General features: G+C 37.4%; 4 protein-coding genes across 8 annotated transcripts; 3 read left to right on the top strand and 1 right to left on the bottom strand.

The window, feature by feature from the left end:
* Positions 1–1,874: 1,874 nt before the first annotated feature.
* Positions 1,875–8,303, top strand: LOC120010960 (phospholipase D alpha 1). Its single transcript, XM_038861925.1, has 4 exons — positions 1,875–2,017; positions 2,750–2,854; positions 4,847–6,746; positions 7,602–8,303. The coding sequence occupies exons 2-4, from the start codon at positions 2,765–2,767 to the stop codon at positions 8,033–8,035; spliced, it is 2,424 nt and encodes an 807-aa protein (XP_038717853.1). The 5' UTR covers positions 1,875–2,017; positions 2,750–2,764; the 3' UTR covers positions 8,036–8,303.
* A 1,224-nt stretch (positions 8,304–9,527) lies between these two features.
* Positions 9,528–14,124, top strand: LOC120010961. 3 transcript variants are annotated; one of them, XM_038861927.1, is made up of 6 exons: positions 9,528–9,690; positions 9,793–9,913; positions 12,025–12,275; positions 12,766–12,856; positions 13,628–13,736; positions 13,821–14,122. In XM_038861927.1, the coding sequence occupies exons 2-6, from the start codon at positions 9,909–9,911 to the stop codon at positions 13,872–13,874; spliced, it is 510 nt and encodes a 169-aa protein (XP_038717855.1). In that variant the 5' UTR covers positions 9,528–9,690; positions 9,793–9,908; the 3' UTR covers positions 13,875–14,122. The 3 variants fall into 3 exon arrangements, with proteins under 3 accessions (XP_038717855.1, XP_038717854.1, XP_038717856.1); XM_038861926.1 differs by having other exon boundaries at positions 12,020–12,275; XM_038861928.1 differs by having other exon boundaries at positions 9,530–9,690; positions 12,020–12,275; positions 13,670–13,736; positions 13,821–14,124.
* A 284-nt stretch (positions 14,125–14,408) lies between these two features.
* On the top strand, positions 14,409–18,399 carry LOC120010963 (EPIDERMAL PATTERNING FACTOR-like protein 8). 2 transcript variants are annotated; one of them, XM_038861930.1, is made up of 3 exons: positions 14,409–15,050; positions 15,125–16,376; positions 18,067–18,399. In XM_038861930.1, exons 1-2 carry the CDS (start codon positions 14,975–14,977, stop codon positions 15,400–15,402), a joined length of 354 nt encoding a protein of 117 aa, XP_038717858.1. In that variant the 5' UTR covers positions 14,409–14,974; the 3' UTR covers positions 15,403–16,376; positions 18,067–18,399. The 2 variants fall into 2 exon arrangements, with proteins under 2 accessions (XP_038717858.1, XP_038717857.1); XM_038861929.1 differs by lacking the exon at positions 14,409–15,050 and having other exon boundaries at positions 16,120–16,376.
* A 2,573-nt stretch (positions 18,400–20,972) lies between these two features.
* On the bottom strand, positions 20,973–24,454 carry LOC120010847 (G-type lectin S-receptor-like serine/threonine-protein kinase SD2-5). Of its 2 annotated transcripts, XM_038861739.1 has the most exons (4): positions 24,113–24,454; positions 23,538–23,689; positions 23,402–23,457; positions 20,973–23,247 (listed from the first exon to the last, which is right to left on the bottom strand). In XM_038861739.1, the coding sequence occupies exons 2-4, from the start codon at positions 23,569–23,571 to the stop codon at positions 21,136–21,138; spliced, it is 2,202 nt and encodes a 733-aa protein (XP_038717667.1). In that variant the 5' UTR covers positions 23,572–23,689; positions 24,113–24,454; the 3' UTR covers positions 20,973–21,135. The 2 variants fall into 2 exon arrangements, with proteins under 2 accessions (XP_038717667.1, XP_038717666.1); XM_038861738.1 differs by having other exon boundaries at positions 20,973–23,689.
* Between the last annotated feature and the right edge of the window lie 708 nt (positions 24,455–25,162).

The following is a 25,162-nucleotide window of genomic DNA, read 5'->3' as shown; positions in this document are numbered from 1 at the left end:
TCTTTATCTCCAACAATAATGCTGTTTTTGTTTATGGATGATTAAGAAATGAATTATCTTCCAAGTATCATGATGCTTTTCTACTATAGGACCCTTAAATTTCTATGTAAATGTTTGCTCATTTGTCATGATAACCTATGATGATACCACTTTATGAGGCCTATGATGATATCACTTTATGAGGACCAAATTTGATGAAAGTTGTTATAGATCCACACCACTCTATACACTAATAATATTGTCATTTTTTATTATCCTATTCTCATTGATAGATCGGGTTTGTACTACTTTATTTCTCTTTATATCAACTCAAACCTAATAAAATGTCTTGTTAATGATTAAGGATGGACTTGCTTTTATAAAGGGGGAGTTGTTCCACGTCTTATTTGATGTGAGATTTAATAGAAGTGGAAAAAATCCCACCAAAAAAAGCGGCAAATGAAAAAAATAAATTTTACATAGAATTTATACATTTTAATTCGCATGGACTTTTTTGGGGCATATGCTTGTTCCTTTTTGTTTGTTTATGACCCTTCAAAAAGTGTTCATTTTGCACATCCCTTGCTTTCCACCTATGAAACTCCCATTTCCAATGGAGAATTTTCTTCGTCTCCATTAGTAGGACCAATCTGCCATACCACTCCCTCCACGCGACTTCTCTGTCTCTTTATTTTCCTTGGCAGGCTATGCATTTGGTGTTTTTTTTTTAATATATGAAAAGGGAATGAAGAATATTTGAACTCGAGACCTTTATGAGAAATCATACAAATAAATGTCACTTGAGATAATCGTGGTTCTCGTGCATTGGGTTAATTATACTTTTGAAAATTTAAAAATAAAATTTGTTAAGACTTGGTCATCTAATTATTTTTTGCTAAAAAATTGTCATTCAATGTTGCTCATCATTATCTTGTCACTTGTCAGAGGGGGAGATAAGAGAAGAAAGGAAAGAGAGAGAAAATGGGTGATTGAATTGTGAATATTTACACATGCAATTGTCAATAGGTATGTGTTGATTTATTGCCGCGTATAACAAAGGCATGCCCGAATATGTAATAAACAATGTTCTAAATATCAAATTTAACCGCCGGATTCAACCAATATGATTAAAGATAATATCGAGATTGTGCGTTGTCCATAAAAATTGGTTGAATCACTCAAATAAAAAATCTGTAAGTCTTCATCACCAAAGTACATGATTTTCGTTACTCTTATTTTTATTTTTTTACAATATATATTATATTCATACTCTTCGACCGATTATACTGCATACCAATCGTTTAATCGATATAATTTCGGTACTAATATTTAAAATATCGATGTTAAATATGTCCGAATGAGTGATTTGCTGCATTTTAAAACATTGAGTCATAATTTTATAACAAAAAAATGATTAGGTACCTTGAGTAGTAACAATTGCTATCATCTAGTGCTTAAAAGTATTATTAACCTAATAACTTCTATGCATTTCATATTTTTCATTATGACACTTTCATAGTTTAAAAGTATCCAACATTGAATATAACACTATTGTATACTTAAAATTATGTTAAAATAATAACTTGGGTAATATGCATTGACAATCCTAAAGGGATGTTAATTACCAAAAAAATTCCCAAAGGGATCTTTGTCGAACAATACCAAACCTCAAGGGTGTTGTTGCAAAGAGCGGAAAGTCAATGGGTGTGATTGCCAAAAAAGAGTAGACTCCGTGTTCTTTGTGCCATTTAAAAAAAAGTAGTAGACACCGTGTCTAAAACGGGTATGGAGAAAAAATCTCTTTCATCAGTAAGTTTGCTCCACAAAGGGAGCTGAGTAAAAGGTGTCGCTGCTGTTTTCACGGATCTCCCCCTACTTTTCACACTCTCTGTGTGCTCGCTATTATATATTATCCACTTACCTTTATATATTCAAAGTGAAGATCGGATCCGATTCTCATCTCAAGAAGTCTCCTTCATCGGCTTCGCGTATCTCAGATCTCTCTCACTGCATCTCTCTCTCTCGCTCTCGGATCCAAGTTAGTAGTCTCTCTCACTATCTTTCTCTGATTCTTCGCGAACTTGGTCTGATTCTACTGATCATCATTACTTAAAGTCCAGTAATCTTATTTAGATCCCGCGCGACCTGTCATTTTCGTTTATGCTTCGATTGTAGTCGTTTGATTGCTTGTTAATTGTAGATCTGATTCTACCGACGATCATAACTTAAAGTGGAGTAATCTATGTTTAGATCCCGCGCGACCTGTCATTTTCGTTTCTTCTTCGATTGTAGTCATTTGATGGATCTGTTCTTCGATTTTGATCAGTTTATATGGTGGACTTCACATCTCTCATATCCCTTATTATATTTTCTGAGAGAGTTAAATACGTGAATTGTTGATTTGATGAGTCTTCGAAAACTTAAAGGACTAGTAGAAGAATCGATCGGATTGGTTTCATTAGTTTTTAATCATTTCTGTATTTTTTGCTATTATCACTTCATTTCATCTCTGTTACCAAGTTTACTTGTTTGTAATTTTTTAGTAGCTTGTTTCCCTGTGTCTTTGATCTGAAAGGGAACGAAGGGAAAGAAGATGTGATTGGATTTTCCCTTCTCGATCTGGTTAATCTGTATACAAGAATTAAGTTCATAATCTTATAGTTCTCCTGGTGTTTTCAGGATAGGTTATCCATCTATGTGACTTGATCATAATTAAGATGTGAAACAATGAGTTTTAAAGTTTGTTATTTTTCGTTTCTGTTGGTTACAGCCTTACAGGTGAGAAATGGCTCAGATTTTGCTGCACGGGACTTTACATGCGACGATCTATGAGGTTGATAAGCTCCATGGGGAAGGAGGTCACTTCTTCCGCAAGGTATATTATTTAATATTGTTGATTTTAAAGATTTTGGATAGATTGACTACATCATAGTGATTGGTAGACTTTTTTCTTTCTTTTGTACTAATTTCCCTTGTAGACATTAGATTATCAAATTAAGATTTTCTTTTTTCCACTGCGTGTGTATTTTTTTCCCGTAGATTTTTTTTTGTAATATTCAATAAGTAATCTGAGACATATAAGAGAGAAGTTATGTTTATTAATGTAACTTTGGGATTAAGGTTTCGCTGATGATATTGTCATTTGCTATGTGATGAGTATCCCAGAATCACTCCATAGTTTGAACAACTACATGATCCCAATTGCACCTAAGAGGGGCTGAATTTAGAAACCTATTAACTTCAAAAATCAGACCCCTAAAACAAGATGAATTGAAGTCAAGATCCATTGTTATTGTTTCCTATTTACTTATAAATGTTGTTTGTATACTGAAAAATATGGGGGAATGAGGTTCTGCATCTGGAATTGCTATGTTGACAGGGATTGAGAGTTAACAGAATAGAGAGTGGCACTTATTAAAAAAAAGAAGAGATTGGCTTGAGAAGAGAATGGAGAGAGATGGACATTTTGGCAGAACTTGAAGTACACAGTTGGCTTGTCATTAAAAAACTAATACTGTTACAGATTCTTGCCATAATGTGTATAGGCCAGTTGGTGTTTGCTAATTAACTATCACTTCACCCACTCAATTGTTTCACTTATTTGGAGAAAAAGGAACTAATCCGCCCACGAGTTAACCCTTTTTTCCCCAACTTTGTGCAAGAATCTGATGCTTTGACATGCATTTATATTGTTGGTTAAGTGTGCAGCTCCTCATCAGATTGTGTTGTTACTTTTAACTTGTTTATATTGCCCTTGTGTGGGCTATTCTTGAATATGTATAGAATTTCTTTCTATATTCAATAATACATCAGTGGTTTACTGTACTCTTTGTGATGTGTAACTGGTAAATCTATTCTTACCACAACTCAGTTCTGACCATGAATGATCTGATGGATGTAAGTTCTTTATTATTTGTTTACCTGTTAGACTGATAAAGGTGAGAGGAACTGTGAGCAATTCTTCAAGTTTCATTTATGTGATGGTGAATAATTTTATGTTGGATTCTCTTATGACTGCAACCTGTAGTAAATTGTTTTGGTGTTTTTGGGAATTTAACTCCTGTTTTGTAAGGTATTCTTACCTTGTTTTAAGGCTTTTTGTTTGTTATTTAATCTTTACTTGCACTCAGTCATGTACTTTGCTGTTATTTGGTTTCAACTTCACTCATTTTTTCTTTTCATTTAAGTGAAAACAGTGGAATGTACAAGCTTCGAAAACCAATGATATTTTTTTTAGTGCAGACAAAGGCTTCATGGATAACTATTTTTTTTCTTTTCTTGTTATTTTTCATGACTGTATTGATGTTTCTTGCCTCTGGATTTTCTGCAAGAATGCATCATGGACATTGGACATTTCCAGGGAAATGGCTTTGGATTTTCTTCAAGAATGCATCATGGATTAGTACATAGGCATGGAATATGCAGAATGAAATGAAAACTTTAAATACTGATCTAAATCCAGACATACATGTTTGTCTACATGAATATAATATTTTTATAATCATGTTACTTACCAAATTCTCTGTGTTGCTATCACTGACTGGTGTCTGAATTTTTCATCTTTCTGCTTGGTTGTTCATCGTGTTATATTATTTATTTTACTAATTAATTATATATCGTAATTTTAGAGCTTTCAAACCATTACCTGACGGAAGAAGTGATGGATCCTCACTAGTTGGGAGTAGTAATGCATAGCAAAGGATAATTAAAGTGATGGATCCTCACTAGTTTCACGTAAAGAAATATAGAATTGTGCAGCTGACTCAAACATTGTTTGGAGAGGCTTTGATGATGATGATACTTAGACTTGCATTCTTCTACAACAACATTTTTTTCTTTCCATCTCATTGATAAATTCTTTTCGCAGCTAATGGAAAATATTGAGGAGACTGTTGGTATAGGCAAAGGAGTTTCCAAACTTTATGCCAGTATTGATTTGGAAAGGGCTAGAGTTGGGAGGACCAGAATACTGGAAAATCAAGGCTCTAATCCCAGATGGTACGAGTCTTTTCACATTTACTGTGCTCATATGGCTTCAAATGTTGTATTCACCATCAAAGATGATAATCCTATTGGAGCGACTCTGATTGGGAGGGCATATATACCTGTTAATGAACTCTTAGATGGTGAAGAAGTGGATAGATGGCTTGAGATATTGAATGAAGACAAAGATCCTATTCGTGGAAACTCCAAGATCCATGTGAAGCTACAATATTTTGATGTTACAAAAGATCGTAATTGGGCTCGGGGTATTAGAAGTCCTAAGTTTCCTGGGGTGCCATATACATTTTTCTCGCAGAGACAAGGGTGTAAGGTTTCTCTATACCAAGATGCTCATGTTCCTGATAATTTCATTCCTAAAATCCCTCTTGCTGGAGGAAAGTACTATGAGCCTCATAGATGTTGGGAAGATATTTTTGATGCAATAAGTAATGCAAAGCACATGATCTACATTACTGGTTGGTCTGTTTATACGGAAATCACTTTGGTGAGAGATTCGAGGCGGCCAAAACCAGGAGGAGACATCACCATTGGGGAGCTGCTGAAGAAGAAAGCAGGTGAAGGTGTCAGGGTACTAATGCTTGTTTGGGATGATAGAACCTCTGTTGGTTTACTTAAAAAGGATGGTCTGATGGCCACCCATGATGAAGAAACTGAAAATTATTTCCGTGATACAGATGTGCACTGTGTCTTATGCCCCCGTAATCCTGATGATGGTGGAAGCATAATTCAGGATTTACAGATCTCGACCATGTTCACTCATCACCAGAAGATTGTGGTGGTGGACAGTGAGATGCCTGCTAGAGGATCACAACAAAGGAGAATTGTGAGTTTTGTTGGGGGTATTGATCTTTGTGATGGGAGATATGACACTGCCTTTCATTCCCTCTTCAGGACGTTGGACACAGCGCACCATGATGATTTTCACCAGCCAAACTTCACTGGTGCTTCAATTACTAAAGGTGGTCCAAGGGAACCTTGGCATGACATTCACTCCCGACTTGAAGGGCCCATTGCTTGGGATGTATTGTTTAATTTTGAGCAAAGATGGAGGAAGCAAGGTGGTAAGGATCTACTTGTTCAGCTGAGAGAGCTTGAAGATATCATTATCCCCCCATCTCCAGTTATGTTCCCAGAAGATCGTGAGACATGGAATGTGCAGTTATTTAGATCTATTGATGGTGGGGCTGCTTTTGGTTTCCCCGAGACACCTGAAGACGCTGCCAGAGCTGGATTAATCAGTGGAAAAGATAATATCATTGATCGAAGTATTCAGGATGCTTATATTCATGCTATTCGACGGGCAAAGAATTTCATCTATATCGAGAATCAATATTTTCTCGGAAGTTCTTTTGATTGGAGTGCTGATGACATTAAGCCTGAGGATATTAATGCTTTACATCTAATTCCAAAGGAGCTTTCACTTAAAATTGTTAGCAAGATTGAGGCGGGGGAGAGGTTCACTGTTTATGTTGTTGTCCCAATGTGGCCAGAGGGTCTCCCCGAGAGTGGTTCAGTGCAAGCAATATTAGATTGGCAAAGGAGAACAATGAACATGATGTACCGAGATATTACTCAGGCTCTCAGAGCTAAGGGTATTGAGGAGGATCCTCGAAATTATTTGACATTTTTCTGCCTCGGTAATCGGGAGGTGAAGAAGAGTGGAGAATATGAACCTTCAGAAAAGCCAGAGCCCGATTCAGATTACATTAGAGCTCAGGAGGCCCGACGCTTCATGATTTATGTACACACAAAGATGATGATTGGTAAGTGACGGCGTCACCCCTTGATGCTTTTATTCTAGCTTCTTTTTTTTTTGTCCCCTTCCTTCTTTAACTTTCTTATTAAAGGAATAGGGGGAAAAAGATGATTAGTAAGTGAGGCGTTAAGCCTATGGTGGCCTATAGAACTAATTACATGCTGACTTACCAAAAATCAATAACTCAAGTTCTAACACCTCTCCCTTTTCTTTCTTTCTTTCTTTTTTTTTTTAAGTTTTGAACTCCGAATTTTGCGTTAAAACTAACTGGTCTCTTTTTGAAGTATATCGGGTAAGATATTCTGTGACCAAGAAAGTTTTTAATGGTGGGAGAATATGTCAACTTCTTGAAATCAAAGAAATTTTTTGAGAATTCTAAGGTGAACCTCTAAGATGAGGGAAGAAATCTTCTCTTTTTGATACTTGACCTTGCTCCCTGTTTATAAAGTTGGAATTCCAGTCAAACCTGAAGTAGCCACTCTTTGTTTGATAACGTTTTCTGCTTATCACTTAGAATTTATACAGATGTCAATTCGGTAATTGGACCATGCACAGTAAAGATGCAAATTATCTGAGGTAGGGCAAATTAGATTTCTATTATTATATATGCTGCAAGGACTTCGATGTCTCGACTGATATTGCACGCAGGTGCTTTTGGAAATAAAGAAGATTGTACACACAGATAGACTGACATCTATATTCCTAAGAAGTTATTTCCATGAAGTTGGTCACTCTGCTGATATTACATAATTGAGTGCCATAAATATTGAAAAGACTGTTTATTTCTGACTATCTTCTGAAGTTCTCATTGTTAAACATTTGTGTAGATGTTCAACCTAAACTTTGCCCATTTGTATTGCAGTTGATGATGAATACATAATCATTGGATCTGCCAACATCAACCAAAGATCAATGGATGGCGCCAGGGACTCTGAGATAGCCATGGGAGGCTACCAACCTTATCATTTATCAAACAGGGAGCCGGCACGTGGTCAGATTCATGGCTTCCGTTTGGCACTGTGGTATGAACACCTCGGCATGCTAGATGACACGTTCCTTAGTCCAGAGAGTGAGGAATGTGTAAGAAAGGTGAATAGGGTTGCCGACAAGTATTGGGATCTCTATTCAAGTGAGACACTGGAGCATGACCTTCCTGGTCACCTGCTGCGTTATCCTATTGGTGTTTCCGGTGAAGGAGTCATCACAGAGCTACCGGGTACTGAGTTCTTCCCCGACACCAAGGCTCGTGTTCTCGGTACTAAATCCGATTACATGCCTCCAATTCTTACTACTTAGAAGACTTGTCTGCTTGGTTCAAAGTTATATTTCTTGCCTTTATCTACCTAGTCCTGTAGTAAGTGTTACAATAATGGCATCTTGTGTTATATTACCAGCAGAACAGGTTTACTTTCTGCCCGTATTTTTCTTGTCTGGATTTATAGAGGTATTTCTGTGGTGTGATGCGACTGCTGACTGGTGTAAACTCATAACCTTTGCTTAATATGCTTTGTGTACTTTTTATATGAGTGTAAATTAGTTCTGTTGTTTTTTTCTTCTTCTAAAACTGATGTGTTGGGACTTAATATAGATTACAGCCTAGGTTGAGCACTGGATTGTTCAAGATTGTTCCATTTGTGCCAGACCTGAACTTAGGGCACCTGCTGCTGTAGTCTGGTTGTTAAACCCTACAGTATAGGTGAGCGATGGGGTGTTCAAGATTGTTCTGTAAATATAGTCGGACAACTTTAAAAATTCTTGCCAAACGTGTATGTGTTGGTCAGTACTTTCTGACACACAGTCAACAATAATTGAGATTTGAGACTTCTTCAGTTTCCGGACACGCATTAGTATGCTGTGATTTACCATGTAAGTGGCAGTTGTGGTGATTCTGGTGATGACTGGTTCAGTTTCAACTTTCACCAAAACTCATATTGATATTTGTTATGAGCACATGGTGGACTTGGTACTTCTTAGAGACCTCCCTCTAGGCTCCAGAAGAAGAAGAGTTGGACCACCATTATATCTATGCAAGTTGGTGCAACCGTTATGTGCTTTGACCACTTCTATTATTGGAGTCGGAATTGTGTGCTAATAACCCTACACCCAAATTTTACTATGTCATCTCACCTAGTTACCTGTCAAGATTTTTGGTCAGAGTGGTTAATGCTCAATTCATAGAAGCCTTGGATCCATGATGGTGGTCATTTCATGGCTAGTTTCCTTGGGTACCAAAGATTTAGTTTTTCTTTTACAAATAGCGCAATGGTATACAATAAGTCAATGCAAATTATGCAATCTTGTATTGTAAGTGGGTGCCCAGTACATATTCCGTCATTATTGTCTCCAAACTCCAATTACTTTACACTAATAGGTTTGAATTACGTGGATGACATTAATGGCCCTAGAATTTAGGGGATTGGTTCAATTTGATTAATCAAATAATTTTATTCTTTCGTATTTATTTTATTTCGGTTCAATAATTATGAATCGGAAGGTGAGAGATTATCATTAACGTGCACTTATTGACCAGACCAATCCCAAAAGGTAAATTTAGTCTTTCTTCTTAACTCTCTTCCTCACTTTTACTATGTCATCCTACTTGTCAAAATTTTTAATTTAAAAATAATTGACCCCAAAATCCCAAAAAAAAAAGATTTAATCAATCAGAATAGATAAAATGAGGATTGAGCATACACTAAAACTCATCAAGGCCTAATGACCAAGCCAAGCCTCCCATATTAAACCCCATGTCTCAAACGAGGTCATGCTTCAACCCGGCAAGGGGGCAACCCCCCACCTTACTTGTCTATTGAAAAAAGAAAAAGCCTTTTAATATGGTGATGCTATTAGAGCAGTGGTGTGTAACAGGAACACTGTCAGAATAGGAATCGAGGAGCTTAATAAGGGAAGAAGGCAGAGGATAAAAACCACTAGACGCAACCCTTTAACAGGTAAAACAAAACAAAACTCTCTTTCTTCAATTCATTCACGCCAAGAATTCCAATTAATCTGTTTCTCTTCACGGTCGCTGTTTTTGTTTCTCTTTCTTGAAGGGCTATCTGATCCCATTGCTGGAACTGGATTGATTCCCTTTCACATTTCACCTGTCTGGGGAAGATTTTGGGAAAGATCTGTTATTGCTTCTGGGTCTTTTTTTTGGTATGCATGCATGGGGTAAGGTTTTCCGATTCTTTTCACTGATTTGGAAATCTGGGAGGTATTTACTTTCTGGGTTTTCGTGGGATTTTGGGTTTGCTTGTTTCCTTGTTTAAGAGCGTGTAGGAGATTGCTTTACTGTTTGTTGCTGCTTGGTGAACGATTAGATGAATATGATTCTCTTTTTGACGACCCAATAAAATTGAGGGATAGAAGAGAGTTCGTAATTGATAATGGATAGTAGTTGGAAGAAATGTATTTGCTGCCATATTAGTTTCTATGATTCAGTTTAGTTCAGAGTTTGGAGGAGCCAAAGCATTCTTATGTATAGGATCAAATTCATGTAGTATTGTTTTCATGTAACCTGAAAGGGGCGATCGACAGTTTAGCTAATATGTTATCATACTAATGTTTGATTATGCTTGGAGAAAATTCCCACTTGAGCTGTGGGAGTGAATTTTTGAGTTTTGGATGCTGTTGTTTATGTAATGAAGATTTAAATTTGCTACTTGTTGTTTCTGTGAATCTCAATTTAGAATTGGAAGATTTCTCACGTGCTTGTGGATTCTTTCTATATTCTCATTCACTTTGATAAAGCTAAATGTTCTGAATCAACTAATGCTTAACAAATTTAAGTTTTTGTGTCCTGATATAGGCATATAGCCTTTGCCTGGTTAGTGTTAAAATCTGAATCATAAGCTCACATATTTGAGATTTGGCAAAGTTGAATGGGTTGCGTGATCTATGTTGTATGTGACCAGCCCATTACAAGTGCCTTCCAGAAACCTTCATCTACTGAATAATATAAACTCTGATTATTATTTGTAACTAAAAGTGAAAATTTTTAATTTTCTGGTGATAACTCTGATAGGCAATGATGATGATCGCATGTGGGACTATAGGATTATATGGACCATTGATTGTTTCTGATGCTGGAAGAGTTGAAATTAACTTTGATAGACTTTTGGCAACTAATTTTTTGCATACCATTAATTTTCTTTTCCTTTTCTCTCTTTTACCAGTTTGGGAAGGGATTTATGGATTTCGGTCCTTATTAATTCAAATCTGCTGTGGAGAATAATTTGCGAGATATTTTACCTTGAAACTGAACCTCCTCTGATTAACTACATGTCTTGAAGATAAAATCTTGTGGAGGAGGTTGAATATATTTATGAAATGAGGGTGGGTATGCTAGTTTTTTTGTCTTCGATATCGTCAAAGCCTCCCTAGTGTTCCATGCATAATGAGATATATCAATTAGAAATCCTTCAGGGCTTGTAATACTGCGGTAACATTTCGCGGAGACCAAACTTCAGGTCAGATAGAATGGTAGCGGAAAACCCACAAAGTGGATTGCAGTGAATTTTTCTTATAACCTACAAAATTTTTTGGGTAGTGGAGACCAAACTTTAGGTCGGTTAGAATGGTAGGGGAGAACCCATAGAGCACATTGCTATGAAATTCTCTTATAACCTACCCAAATTTTTTGGGGTTTACACTTTGGCAATGATGCTATATTTCCTGAGGAACTAAATTTATTCATTTCTGCACTTTCATGGTAGAGACTCAGTAAGCTGACGTGGGATTTTATTCCCTACTGTCTCCACCCCGAGCTTCTCCTACTATGTACCATTGAAAAACTTCTCTTGAACTCCTTTCATTTTTAAGCACTTTAGTAGTCTGCTTTTCTAAAAAGGCTTTTCGATTCCTCTTCACATGTTCATACTCCACGTTTCCTTTTAGAATTTGATTGCTCTCTTTTTTCTACGTATATTTTTCTCAATATTCCTTCCTTAGAACCGTTCTGACAGAGTGGTCAGCCTAAAAATGACTATTCTTATGTCAGACTCCAAATGAGATAATTGTGTTCATGTTGCATATTTGAGATAGATTGGATTTCTCTGCTGCTTATCTGTCACTTATTCATGGTTTTGTAAATTAATTGATGATCTGCTCATATGTCTACTCGATTGATACACTTGAACACAGTTGATGGGAACATTTTGATCTATTTGTTGCTAATAATGGGTAGTGAACAGTTGAGATGTTGTTTTAGCTGTGTTGCATCTTAGCCTCCAATTGGTTGGTACCAATCATTTATGGAATTACATGTATTTGTAACAGAGCAGTAATTGTCTTGAATGCTGTAATAAGCCCCCACTAATCACCTCTCTGGCTGATACATCAAAAGGACTGAAAATTCAAGGTAATCAAATGAACAATCCAAGCATATCAGAGGATTTCTGGACAACCAGCACGTGTGATTTGGACAACAATGCAGTTCAGTCCCAAGGAAGTATCTCATCAATCAGCACAACTAACCAGATCCTTGATGCGAATGGTGCCACTGGCAGCATTCACAATGAATTCGTAAATCATGGCAAGTGTCTTTTCTCTTTTGATTTTCAATTTCTCTTAACTGAGTTTGGCGTTGCTTATTTTTCTGGCATTTGCCTAATACTGCACATATTTTTGGGTACAATTTCATTCTCATAGTGTATTTAACTGTATGATGGTAGCTAAGAGCATGCTTCACTATTTTGCTCGGTAGTAACCGGTGCCCTTTTCGAATCAGAACTAGGTGCAACTGCCTTTACAGAATGAGAATCCCTTTTCTTTTTCAGGTCTATTCTTGATTCAATAATGTCTGGAAAGGGGGAAAGAATCGTTGAGTGACATTTTTACTGGATTTTCTACAGGATCAAATGTAGTAATTTTTTCTAGTGATTTAAAATTTTGGCAGTAATCTTTTTGTGACCTCTCTACAGAGTTTCATGTTACTTGCCTGTTGCTCTTGTCTCCTTCATTCATATGTTTTTCGTTTTTTTATGGGCACGTGTCAGTCTTCTTACATGGACTCTTCAGTGCAGGCCTTATTCTCTGGAATCAAACTAGGCAACGATGGATGGGAAATAAAAAGTTCGAAAACAGGCCACTAGAGGTTCGGGAACCAAAATTAAAGTAAGTTGCTCTCAAGTTTCCCTGGTTTAGCTAATTTATAGATGAGCACCAAACCCGAAACCAATTTGTTTTGTTTTCGAGATTTACCTGTAGAGAATTTATGTAGCATCTACCAATTTAAAAATCTCGCTTGACCAGATAAATTCATTTTATTGAAAAACTAATAACTTCAATTGTGTTGCAAGGACCTTCTATAAAGGTTTCTGACTTTTCGTCATGAGATTGAATTTCAAACCAAGTTAGCGCTTTGCACTGTAGCAGTGGAAAACGTGTCCAAACCATTCTTGTGACTACACGAAACAATGAATCTAATTTTTTGCACCTTAACTAAAGTTTTGGGGATTTCGACACCAAAAAAAAAAAAAAAATTTGGGATTCATTTTTCACCCTCTATGATGCCTTTTCTATCTATTTCTTATTATGAGTCTGGCTCTCGAGGGGGACAAAAAAAGGAAAATAAGAAATGCTACAAGTACCAGCTTCTACACACATTTTATTACATGTCGTCTTTATCACGATGCTTGCATGGTCACCTGTGATAAACAAATCTTATGTGCATGGGTTTGGAGTCTGACAGTAATGTTTTAGGTAGGTGATCTCAAACTTTCTGTTTGTTGGATTACCCAAATGTTGGCTTTTAAGTCCTTTGTCTAGTTCTACAATTCTAGTCGTACTGCTGCTTGTTCATCTGGAGGTCGTTTTGGAATATACTTGCCTTAATTGTGCAGTAAGCAGCATTTATTCATGCATTTCTCTACCATGTCTTGTCAGTACTCATTGTCTCAGCATGGTTACACATTTCTGGCTTTGCAGTTCGAATGCAACTTATGACAGTTTACTTGGGAGTAACAAGCCTTTCCCTCACCCAATTCCTCTATCAGTAAGTCTCTAATCCTATATTGCAAAGTCACCCTAAAACACAATGCTTTACCTTTGTTTTTCTCATCGGTATCGAACTTGACAGGAAATGGTAGATTTCCTAGTCGATGTCTGGGAGCAGGAGGGAATGTACGATTGAGAGGCTAAAACAACTGAAAATTTGAAAGGTTGGCTAGCTTTCTTAAGGCAACAATTGCTGTAAACATTATACTGCTCTCCCTGTATAAAGAGGTGGTGGTGGAGCAAAGCGTGGTGTGTGTCTCACCTGTAACATCATATCCTTGACATGCCCGCTTTGCTTTGTTTTCCTCTTTACGCATGGCCTCTGAAGAACTTCCCCTGTATTGCATTATGACTTAAGAATATTCTGCCTGGGCTTTTGCGTTACACTGTGCCTGCTGAGTTGCGATATAAGTTCTTACCAGGAGAGGTATTAGCTTGGTTATATCAGTTGTTGAGTCTTACGAACAGGATTTCATGAGCATTATGTGGGATATGTGGAGCTCACAAATTCACCTGAATCAATCATGTGCATCCAACCCAAGAGTAGCTAGGATAATTGGCATACAATCATGTGCGTCCAATTCAGCAGTACCTGGGATAATTGGCATACTAAACTGCGTGTAGGACATAACAGTGAATGAAATGACAGAGACAAATGATAGATGACGTGATGGCCATGATTTGAACAGTTATATAACGCCCTCCCTGTTAAAAGGAAAATATATTGTTAAGTGTGCTATTATAGAAAACTGGCAGGGTTTTAGTATTGGTAAAAAGGTGGAAGAGCCAGAGAGGTCTGCCTGTTCATTTATTTGTATCCCAGAATGACAGTAATGAAACAGAAAAATTATACTAGTGATTTTTTTAAAATAAAAAAGAAAGTTCATAGAAGGGTCATAGTTGCATATGCTGGTCAAGTCAGGTACCAGAAGAAGATCATCCAATAGTCACTTCAACTAAAGAACCTGGAGTCAATAGCACCACTTCCCCAGGAAAAAAGTAAAGTGATTGGTGAAGGCAAGCAATGGTATCAGAATCAGAGACATGTCTCTTTTACAGGAAACAAACCCAACTACCCCTTCTGTATCATAAACTGTATATATACATCCCAATCCTTTCATATGAATGTATACATCAACCCCCTTTCTGTCTTTTAATTTATTTCACTGTGATATACATCCATTGTATTTTGCATCATCAACTTGAGTGCTCAGTTCAGAATTTCAGATAAGAGAGATGGCTTCATCATCAAAAAATATTGTAGTCACTGTGGCTTTCATCTTTTTTCTCACATTCCTTCCTCCCAAATCAGGTAAAACTTACCCAGTACCATTTTGAGTAAACACTGTAATTCTGTTCTTTAATTTGTTGTCTGATTTGGCACAGATGGGGTCATGCTTTTAAGCATGAGGAGTGAGAGTTTGCAGCAAAAGAAGATGATTTTTGGATCAAAGCCACCAGGTTGTGTAAGCAAGTGCTTGAATTGCAGGCCTTGCGTGCCTACAATATTGGTCATTCATTCTCACAAGAAGAACAAGGAGATGATGATGATGAGTAGTAGAAGAGAGTACTACTCATCATCCCATGAAGGAGGAGATGATGATGATACATACTATCTTCTTTCATGGAAATGCAAATGTGGGGATAAGCTATTTCAACCTTAATTAGTCTCTCAATCATTCTCTATAATCATATATATATACATATATATATATATATGTATGTATGTATGTATATATATATGGTATATATGGTGTCAAACCTTAATATACTGATCTGTGTGTAGTTCCTTTTTCAATCTTCTACGACTGTTCTTTTCACCTCATCTCTTCAGTATTTATATATATGTATGCAAGGAAAGGCTGACAATTCATCACCAACCACAACTGTGAGGTTTTTGGAAGATGTTGTCCTCAGTGAGTCAGTGACTCTTATTTACCTTTGGGTGAGCATTGGATAAATCCATCGAGCATGCGTATTAGTCCACAAACTACACTTGTCAATCAATGAAAGATACATGTGTAAACTCATATTTTTGAAGAGAACATGACTAATATGCACCTTATTATCAGGCCAACACTATGTCCTTACTCGAAGTGTCAGCCAATGAAAAATACATGTGTAAACTCATACTTCCGAAGAGAATCATGCCAACACCATGTCTATATATATCTCAATTAGAAACAAAAAGCTATATCTCAAGTACATACTCTCGTCCATGAACCATGATTCCCCTGTAATAACTGGGATTAGAGAATACATGATCTCAATTTAAGTACACTGTTGTTGGTATCTGATTTTGGCCCACGAAACAACCCATGGTTAGGCCCACGAAACAGCCCATGTAGGCCCAACTCAATTAGTATATAGCCCTTCAAAAATGAAATGAAACTCCAAAACGCTCGGAAGCCCAAATTTCTTCGTATGGCAATGCTCTCTCCACCAGTCGCGCACTTTGCGACCCTCAAATACTCCTCCTCCTCCTCGGGACCTTCGCCTCTGCCTTGTCTCCAAAACCATCGTCCACCGCCTTATCTCAGGAGCAATCGTTATGCATGCCTTGTACTCTGTTCCGCCGCTTCTCTGCCTCCGCCAGGACCCAATCGGCCGCCTCAAAAAGACCCTTCCCGACTAACAGGTACTCATCTGAATCATACCGACATTGATATTGTTCTATATCTCTTTTCCCTTTTAATCAATTAACAGTAATTTTTTACTTGTCTCATGGTTTGATTATGATAATGAAGTTTAAATGAAATTTGGTTGTGAATTTGGGGTTTGAGAGTTTTGAATATGCATGTCGAACCCAGTAATTTAAAATAAGGGTAGAAAAACTAGTAAGCTTTTTTTTTTTTATTTTGGGATAATATGTTCTTGTTTGGCTTACCAATTATTGATTGAATGATATTCGTTGTAAATTTTTTGATTTATCAAAGGTAAAACGGTTCCCTTGGTTTGAATTTCCTGTTCTATTTTGGTGTGTGATTAAAATATGAATTAATTGTTGACATTGTCAGCCATGCTTGCAAGAATTTTCGATCTGGTGAGATTCTTAGTACGAAAGATATCTTAATTGCTAAATTGTTCCCTTTAGTTCATCTTTCACCATTCACGGGACACAGCTAACCCATTGTTGACTGATTATCAAGTAGCGGCCAATTTTCCAAGTTGAAAGAAACTCTACTATGTGGAGAAAGTTAGTAGGTATGGTCTTTGGTTCAATTAAGGCTAATAGAGATCTAAATTTGTTTGGTGTTTGACGACAGTCAGAGGCCCTTTTAGGGTGATGTGAACTTTTCTTGTTTGAAGGGACTTCATAAAAGTTTTCAGCTGGCTTTTAAGATCAACTTCTGGGCTATGGGATGACTTGAGTTTCATGTCATCCAAGCCATAGTCTCAAAATTGTTTGTGATTGGAGTAAATTCTTTGGGGTCTGGAGTAGGGATCATTTTGAGGATGGTTGACATTGATCATATTCATTATATGATTTGAGAAGAAGAAGTAAAGACATTTAGAAGTGACATCTAGGATTTCTTGAAACATAAACATCCTGCATGCCTTCAGACTTTGGGTGGGGAATGCATCATGCAATACCAAAAGAGAGCTTCATAGCTATTCAAAGTTTCTTCATAGGTAAAATCTGTTTATTAGAATTTAGAAACAGTTAGAATGTTAGATGCATTTTTTCCTCTTTTTTTTAGTAATCCCCAATGTTACGAGGAGTTGAACTCTTTATAGGAAATGATTGAAATATTACACAATAACGATATTGTATGACCAAATCATAAGCAAGACTTGAAAACAAGAGATACAAACTGTATCCCATTAATCACCAAGTAGGACCATATCAAAATGAAAATAAAATACTTAATTTATTTGATCTGTACGGTTTATTTATCCTTGGCTTGTTTAGTTGTTTGTTTCATCCTCTTCTAGTCTTCTTTCTCTTCAATCCCTTTTGTTGACCCCCATCCTCAAACCCCCCACCGTGCCCTCCCTCTCCCTTCCCTTCCCATCCCTTCTTACTCTCTAAGTCTCTAGTCTAGTCCTCTTTTTGTGATCCTATATGCAATCTTTATCCCTTTATGCAGTAGAGTTTCCCTTCCAACTTGTGAAATTGCAACTTTCCCACAAAATCTTTGCGGGCACTTTTCCTTCAGAGCCCCCCGTTTCCTTTATTAAATAAAAACCCATAGTTAATGATTTAATTGTGCCGATCCAAGCTCTTTACCTGCTTTTACTTGCCTTGGATATTTGCCCTTATCACTCATCTTGAGATTTCTTGAAAAAGGTTTGACGACACCTCATTTTTTTTTTTTATGGAACAGGTTTTACTTCTTCTTTCTCAAGATTCCAGGATCATGTCCGGATCTTCTTCGCTGTTCTTTTTTGGTTGTCTTTGTTCTTTTGGTCTTCCGCATGGGATGGAAGGAACAACAGTAGACGAGATAAGGGATCTCGTCCCAGAAGATGACCTAGAAAGTTTGTAATATATATATATCGGATGTAGAGCAGTAGAGGTTGTTATACTAGAATGTAGCAAGAATTCAGCATTGTATATTTAGTCATAAATGCTAGCTGTTTTTATTTTCTTTTTTCTTAGTTCAGCTGAGTTGGTGAATCATTTCATACGAATGAATATATGACAAAAATGATTTGTTGACATTTAAAGAGTAGACTTATGAGGTTAAAAGCCCACCAACGAAATCTCGAAGAAAAAGTTGATAAATTACACGCAACGCAACTAGGTGATTCAAGTCGGAAGTAGTGCTTTCTACAATATAAGTTGGGGTGGAACGGTTTTTGGACCCTTATCTTATAGTCACCTACGCAATATCAGGTCTTGCATATATACTTACCTTACTGGGTAGGATAATTCAGTGATCATTTTAGACAAGATAGGATAAGAAAAACATTGAAAAAGGAGCAAACTTTATGGTAGATTTGATTTCATTACTTATTGCCAGTTTAGAACAAGTACAACATATGATACCCACACAAGTTTTGCAGCAACAAGGTCAAGGAGTTGCAGGAGGTGGTATATCATAGTGGGGCGGGTCTGTGGATGGTCCAGAATGCTTCATATCCATAACCCCACCCGAAGAAGAAGGCGGTCTCTCGCAATGGGGCGGTTCAGTGGAGGGTCCAGAATGAGAGATCCCAAATGAAACAAGAGGAGATGGAGGTGGGTCAGTAGAAGGCCCCGAATGCATCAAACCAACCTCCTCCTCCTCCATAGGAACTTCTCTAGCATCACTCACCAGGGCATAAGTACCCAAAACCACTGAAAACATAAGAAGAACAAAAGTAGACTTCTTGGTAGCAACCATGGTTCCTCCCCAATTGCAGATATTTGGAGTTGTCTTAGTTTTTTGTTGGTTGGCTTTAAATGGGGACTCGGGGACCTCTTAAATAGGCAATGAATCAAATTCTAAATCCTCATTTCTGACTTCTATATATTCTTTGTAGATTTACGTTTCATATTTTTTGTCTGCTCTTCATGTATTCACCAACAACTCGTGATCGTATACAAAAGAATCAACAAAAGAAAAGAAACTCTTCATGTATTCACCAACAACTCGTGATCGTATACAAAAGAATCAACAAAAGGAAAGAAAAGAAAGTAACCGTTCATATTTACAGCGGCCGTTAAAGATGCACCGAAGCTAATTTTTGCCGTATCCACCCAATTAACTTTCTTGACACGTGTTCAACAGTTACAGGATATGTTGAATTTTGATCAAAAAATATGGGGTTGAATTTTGGTCAAGTCCAATGCAATCATGCATTAAATGGTGGAGATTTGACGAAATTTGGTGGACTAATTCCAACCCCTTATCCTTTTTGGGGAGGAGGAACTCCTAGGTAGAAAGGTTTGTGTTGAGAAAGAGTAAAGAGTGATAACTTTGTGGTGTATTTATTGGGTTTAGCCTAGATTTTTGTTGGTTAAAGATTCAAGATGTAGGGTATTAGAGATATAGGCTAGATTGGGGCTTATGTGATTTCTCTTGGGCTCTTGTGTATTATTGGATTTCTTGGTAAGAGAAAATTATTGTGGTTGTACAAATTTTCTACATAATGTAGTTTTTCTCTTGATTGTCTTTTGACAACGACCGTGGTTTTTTTTCCGAGTTTGGAGGTTTTCCATGTAAATGTTATATCGTGATTGTTGTTTTTCTCAGTTTCAATTTCTCTATTCTCGTGTTGATTTGTCTGTCAAGGAGAATAATGAGTCTAATTTCTCAACAATACGCACACTTATGACTTGGGAGAACGATGCAAAGAGGTTTTTTTTTTTTGAACCGGGAAATCATTCAACCAAGCATATCCTTTGGACAACGGAGTAGTCGTAAACCTCGGACCACCAGAATAACTCACACCATGTTGGTGACAGGATTCTACAAGGAAATATTCGAACTCCCAACCTCGGATGCCGTAGCGCTAAGTCTGGAGATTATCAAGAAGGAATTTCTCAATGGTCAAAACATTTGTGTGCAGACAAAGATATATCCAATTGGACAACTCCATGAAAAAAAAAACCATATATATAGCATTGTATGATTAAGTCGCATTTTAGACGGTGACAATCACAACAGTGATTGCTCAACTAAGCTGACTATATGTTAGTAAATCAAGTTCAATTTCAACTTTACCTTGGTAGGTATCTGCAATGAAGGCAAGCAGATGACATCACAGCTACACAGTGGTGCTGTTTTCTAATGTCTCTTGAATGTATTGCTTGATATTCCAGTCCAACATCTGTATTCTGTGGCATCTATCTTAATGAAGGGAAAGCATCACACCTTCCATAGACACGAAGGATCTCTCCTGTCAGCACCCAGCCTTCAATTTCAATACCCCAGATGATATCAAGACTTCACTAAGTATTTGAGTGATGGAAACTTCCAAATTGTAAGCAATTCCAGTGTCCACTGTCCAGATTTTACCCAATCGTCCTAAAGCGCATAGAACTGAAAATAGGCCTTTTGATGGTTGCTCCAATTCTTTCCATTTTGGGTTCCTTTTAACTGTAATAATGTATGTACTAAGGAATGCTCATCATGATCCGAAAATAACTCACTTCCATTTGACAAGAACATAACAGTTATAGAATGGAAAGAAAGAAGCTCTCATTCCAACAGCACAACAAACCCATATGGTTGTGATATTTCAAGCAGGCAGGCAAGCAAGCACATGATTAGAAAAATGTGTCATGGTGACAAAATTGAAGGAGTGGAGCAAGCATCGTATATTAAAAATATATGTAAAGATGTTGTAAAACTTAAAAAAATTTCAGGTTCGAAGATATGGAAGAACAAATAGATATTTCAGTTTTTGAAAGCTTACTTACTATTCCATGCATGCATAATCTGCATTCTCTTTCAGAATTGCTTCTGTCATCTTGGGCCTGATAGATGAGTTTCTGACAAAAATGTACATGAATCACTATTATAATTACTTTGGCCTGACGAAGGTCCCTCTTCGCCGCTCCATTTGATGAATGAGGGGCAAGATCGAGAGCCAGATCGAGAAGAAATTGGAGGTTCGGGCACATAACACAGACCATCGAGCATTTGGACCACTTTAGTCATTGGCGGTCGCAATTGCATGTCCTCCTGAATGCACCACAATGCAACTTTAATTGCAGTGACTACTCTCTCATCATTTTCATCAATGTCTAGCTTTGAATCAAGGATTTCTTTCAGTTTTCCTTCTTCCAACATCTTGAAAGCATAAGATGGAAAGTAGGATTTCTCTGAACACTCTCCCATATCATAATTCTTCCTGCCTCCGATGATCTCAAGCAATACAATACCATAGCTGTACACATCACTCTTCTCACTTATTGGGCTGTGAGTAATCCATTCTGGTGCAAGGTACCCCCTCGTACCCCTTAGTGTCGTATACACAAGGCTCTCGTCCCGGTTCATCAGTTTAGCCAAACCAAAATCTGATACCTTGGCAGTAAAATTATCATCCAGAAGAACATTTTGAGGTTTTATATCACAATGCACTATCTTCACTTCACATTCCTCATGGAGATAGGCCAATCCCTTAGCTGTACCCAATGCGACATTAAATCTAGTATCCCAATCCAGGAACTGACATCCTTCATTGTTTTGGAAGATCCATCTATCTAAAGATCCGTTTCCCATATATTCGTATACAAGAAGCCGGTGAGCCCCCTCAGCACAGAAACCTTTGAGCTTGACCAAATGAACGTGATGGATACTTCCTATCATACTAACTTCGGCACGAAACTCCTTCTTTCCCTGCCCAATGCCTTCCAATTTTTTCACAGCCACTTGAGTACCATCTGGTAGCATGCCTAGGTAAACTGAACCAAACCCTCCTTGTCCAATCTTCATCGTAAAGTACTTGGTCGCTTTACAAAGATCACTAAAACTGAATCGAATAGGCATACCGGACAAATTGTCCCAAAAAATATCATCTTCCAAGTTGTCTGGAGGAAATTCTAGGAATTTCTTCCTCTTCCAAAGGTACCAGATCCCCGCATAAACCAAACAAGCGATAACTAGTAAGGTTGCCACAACTATTATCACAATTAATATTGCATGCTTTCTTTTATTTCCATTATCTTCTCCGCCGCTTGAGACTTTCACATATGCAGTATAGCCAGCAGAACCTTCTACTGAGCGAGTTAAACTCCCCATCTCTTCAAAGAGAAAGCAACTACCAGTACTATTTGCAAAGAACAATACAGCACAAGAGCAGTTACTAAGACATGCTTCTTTGCAAGCATGTAAATCAGACTTCAATAAGGGAGTCACAAACCCTAGTGCAAAATAATCAAGCTTTTCGCCGACATAGAAAAGATCTACCGAACTCTTTGAGCTACTGCAGGCTGAGGTGACCGGAGGCTTGCAATCATATTGAGATTGGAGATGTGCAGGGCACTCACACCAATTGTCAAAAAAGCAAACATTATATCGCTCACACGGCTCAGGAATTCTACATGAATTTTGCGGGATCTTAGTTCCCTCAGCATTGACTGAAGTCCCCCTTTGGAGGTTATAGAACCCAATCGCTCCATCGGAACCTAAAATGGCAGCCCATGTAGCATTTGGATCAGAATTTTCGGAGAAGGTGAACTGCCAAAGCAAGACCTTGTTCTGATCATAGAAATTCCATGAATTCGAAACAAGAGATGCAGAATGAACCTTTCCCCTCACACTGTTGTTAGATTTCCGATTATCATTCACCAACGACCAATACACTTGTGGAGTTTGATAGCCTGCATACAAGACGAAATCACCAGACTCAATAGCAAGAAAATTGGACAATTTATTACGGTTGGGGAAGCTTTTAAGTGTCATTCCTTCCACAAACTCCTGGCCAGGTAAAAGAGTATCAGTAGGATGGCTAAAACTCTGCCAAAGAACAGTTTCATTGACACCAAGCAGCACTAAATTCCCCGAGTCCTTCAGCTGCATTGATGTCGCTCTTCCTTGTGTATTATTTGTGGACCAGGCTAAACCATTTCCACCCTGCAAGTACGCAACTCCATTCTTATCAAACACAAATTTATCCGAATCTCTGACCAACAAACGTCTATTAGCAGTCCAAACCACTTTGCCACTGACCCTGTGTTTGACAACAAGCAGAAATTTTTGAACATCCAAGCTAGTGTAGAAGCCTAACCCGAAAACTGAGTTGTTTGACACCATGAATTGTCCGCCCTTGTTGACCCATTCCGTCTGAGATGCTTGGAACCCAGGATATATCCGATCAGTTTGTTGAGATTCCACAGAAAATGATGCTAACACAAGGAACGTACCGACAAAGAAGGTTCTGAATTGGATCAAAGCCATAACAAACTGGACAAATTCACTGAGTTTACTACAGCAGCCACAAAAATTGGTACAAGCCCATAATTTCTTTTATAACCGCAACAATTCACTGAAAATTTGCTACTTCAGCCAGAAAAATCTGTCCACACAATGTAACCCAATTACGATTTGAATAGTCTGAGTGCATAAAAACTTAAAACTAGATCAAGACAAGGATTTAGATAGATACACACTGAATATGAAGCGAGAGAACAAAAAATTGAGATCCATTTACAAGCAGAGATTTCTTTACATTTACAACACTGAATGAAACTGATAACCTAGGTTCCAAAATATTGTAAATTACATGTCAGAATCAGATGTAGAAAATGATTGCTAGAAAACTACAAACTGAACCTCATGAAAAATCGATATGATTTCTTCTGTTCTTCGTGTAGAGAAATTGTAGTCTTTCTTTTGACAAGCAACAGTGATCAAGAACAGCAACAGAGAAGAAATGTACAGGGCATTAATGGTGGGAGCAAAAAGTAGATGAACCATAAACATATGTGATATGACTGACCTTCTAGCTCACGTTTTCGATTCAGTTACAGAACCAAACAAGCTCCCATTGATGGGGTTTTTGTCTTCTTGTCAATTCATGAGTCTTCATTGATATACCCACCAAAGAAAAGGAAAAGAAGAAGGAGAAGAGTATGAACTTTCAAAAAAAAGTGAGTACGAAATTGACAGGGCACAACACAAAGAGCCTACCGTTTCTTCTGGTCTGTATTCACGTCATGATGACTAGTTATAGCGATCTGTCCATTTTGTGGAGACTAAAACAGTGGTGGCAAACTTTGCAACCACAACTTTTTTTTTTACATCGTTTTCTATGTTCACTGTTTTGTTCGCCAAGTCTTCAGTCGTAGCCCAGCATTTCCTCCCAAACCCACATGATTTCTGTGAACAACTACTCTCTTTCTTCACAGAAGAAAATTTAATGCAAGCAACACGACTGGACTGGAGTACTAGCGACAACCTGCAAACCGCAACTTTCTTTGTCCATTCTCAATTGGTATTTTTATAGGAAACGCACGTGAATACTACTCTACGAGATACTATAATAAAATCATCACCATCACCAAAAGGTTAAAACCTAACACTGCATTCCATAAGATGAAATGTCAAACCCAAACGTCACGAAAACAGTTTAAGAAATTACAATTATCAAATAGTGTTTAAATGGTTTTCATATTTTTGGTTTTCCTTTCATCAAGAGAGATTGATCTCCACTAGATCTAAGATCTGTATCACTATGTATCAAATATGTGTTGTCGGAATAGACCAGAAATAAAATAACCACTGATCAAGAAGTCTCGACATATTGATGAGATATAGTTTTGGTTTTGGTTATGATGGTAATCATAGTAAATGATAACAGGAATGGTAGTTGAAATGAGAATGGTAATGGTAAGATTACAACATTTGGCATGTAAACATTAGATAGAATGATGTAATAAGCATTGGTGTTCCTTTGTCAAATCGTGTACCGAACATGCTCTTAGTTGATACTTGAGAACTGACCTGCGCGAATGGGCCATACAGTGTTCAAATTTCAAAATCCAAGTAA

The sequence above is a fragment of the Tripterygium wilfordii genome, chromosome 12, assembly GCF_013401445.1.
Source record: "Tripterygium wilfordii isolate XIE 37 chromosome 12, ASM1340144v1, whole genome shotgun sequence".
NCBI lineage: Eukaryota > Viridiplantae > Streptophyta > Magnoliopsida > Celastrales > Celastraceae > Tripterygium > Tripterygium wilfordii.
This window is presented reverse-complemented; position numbering and strand designations above follow the sequence as displayed.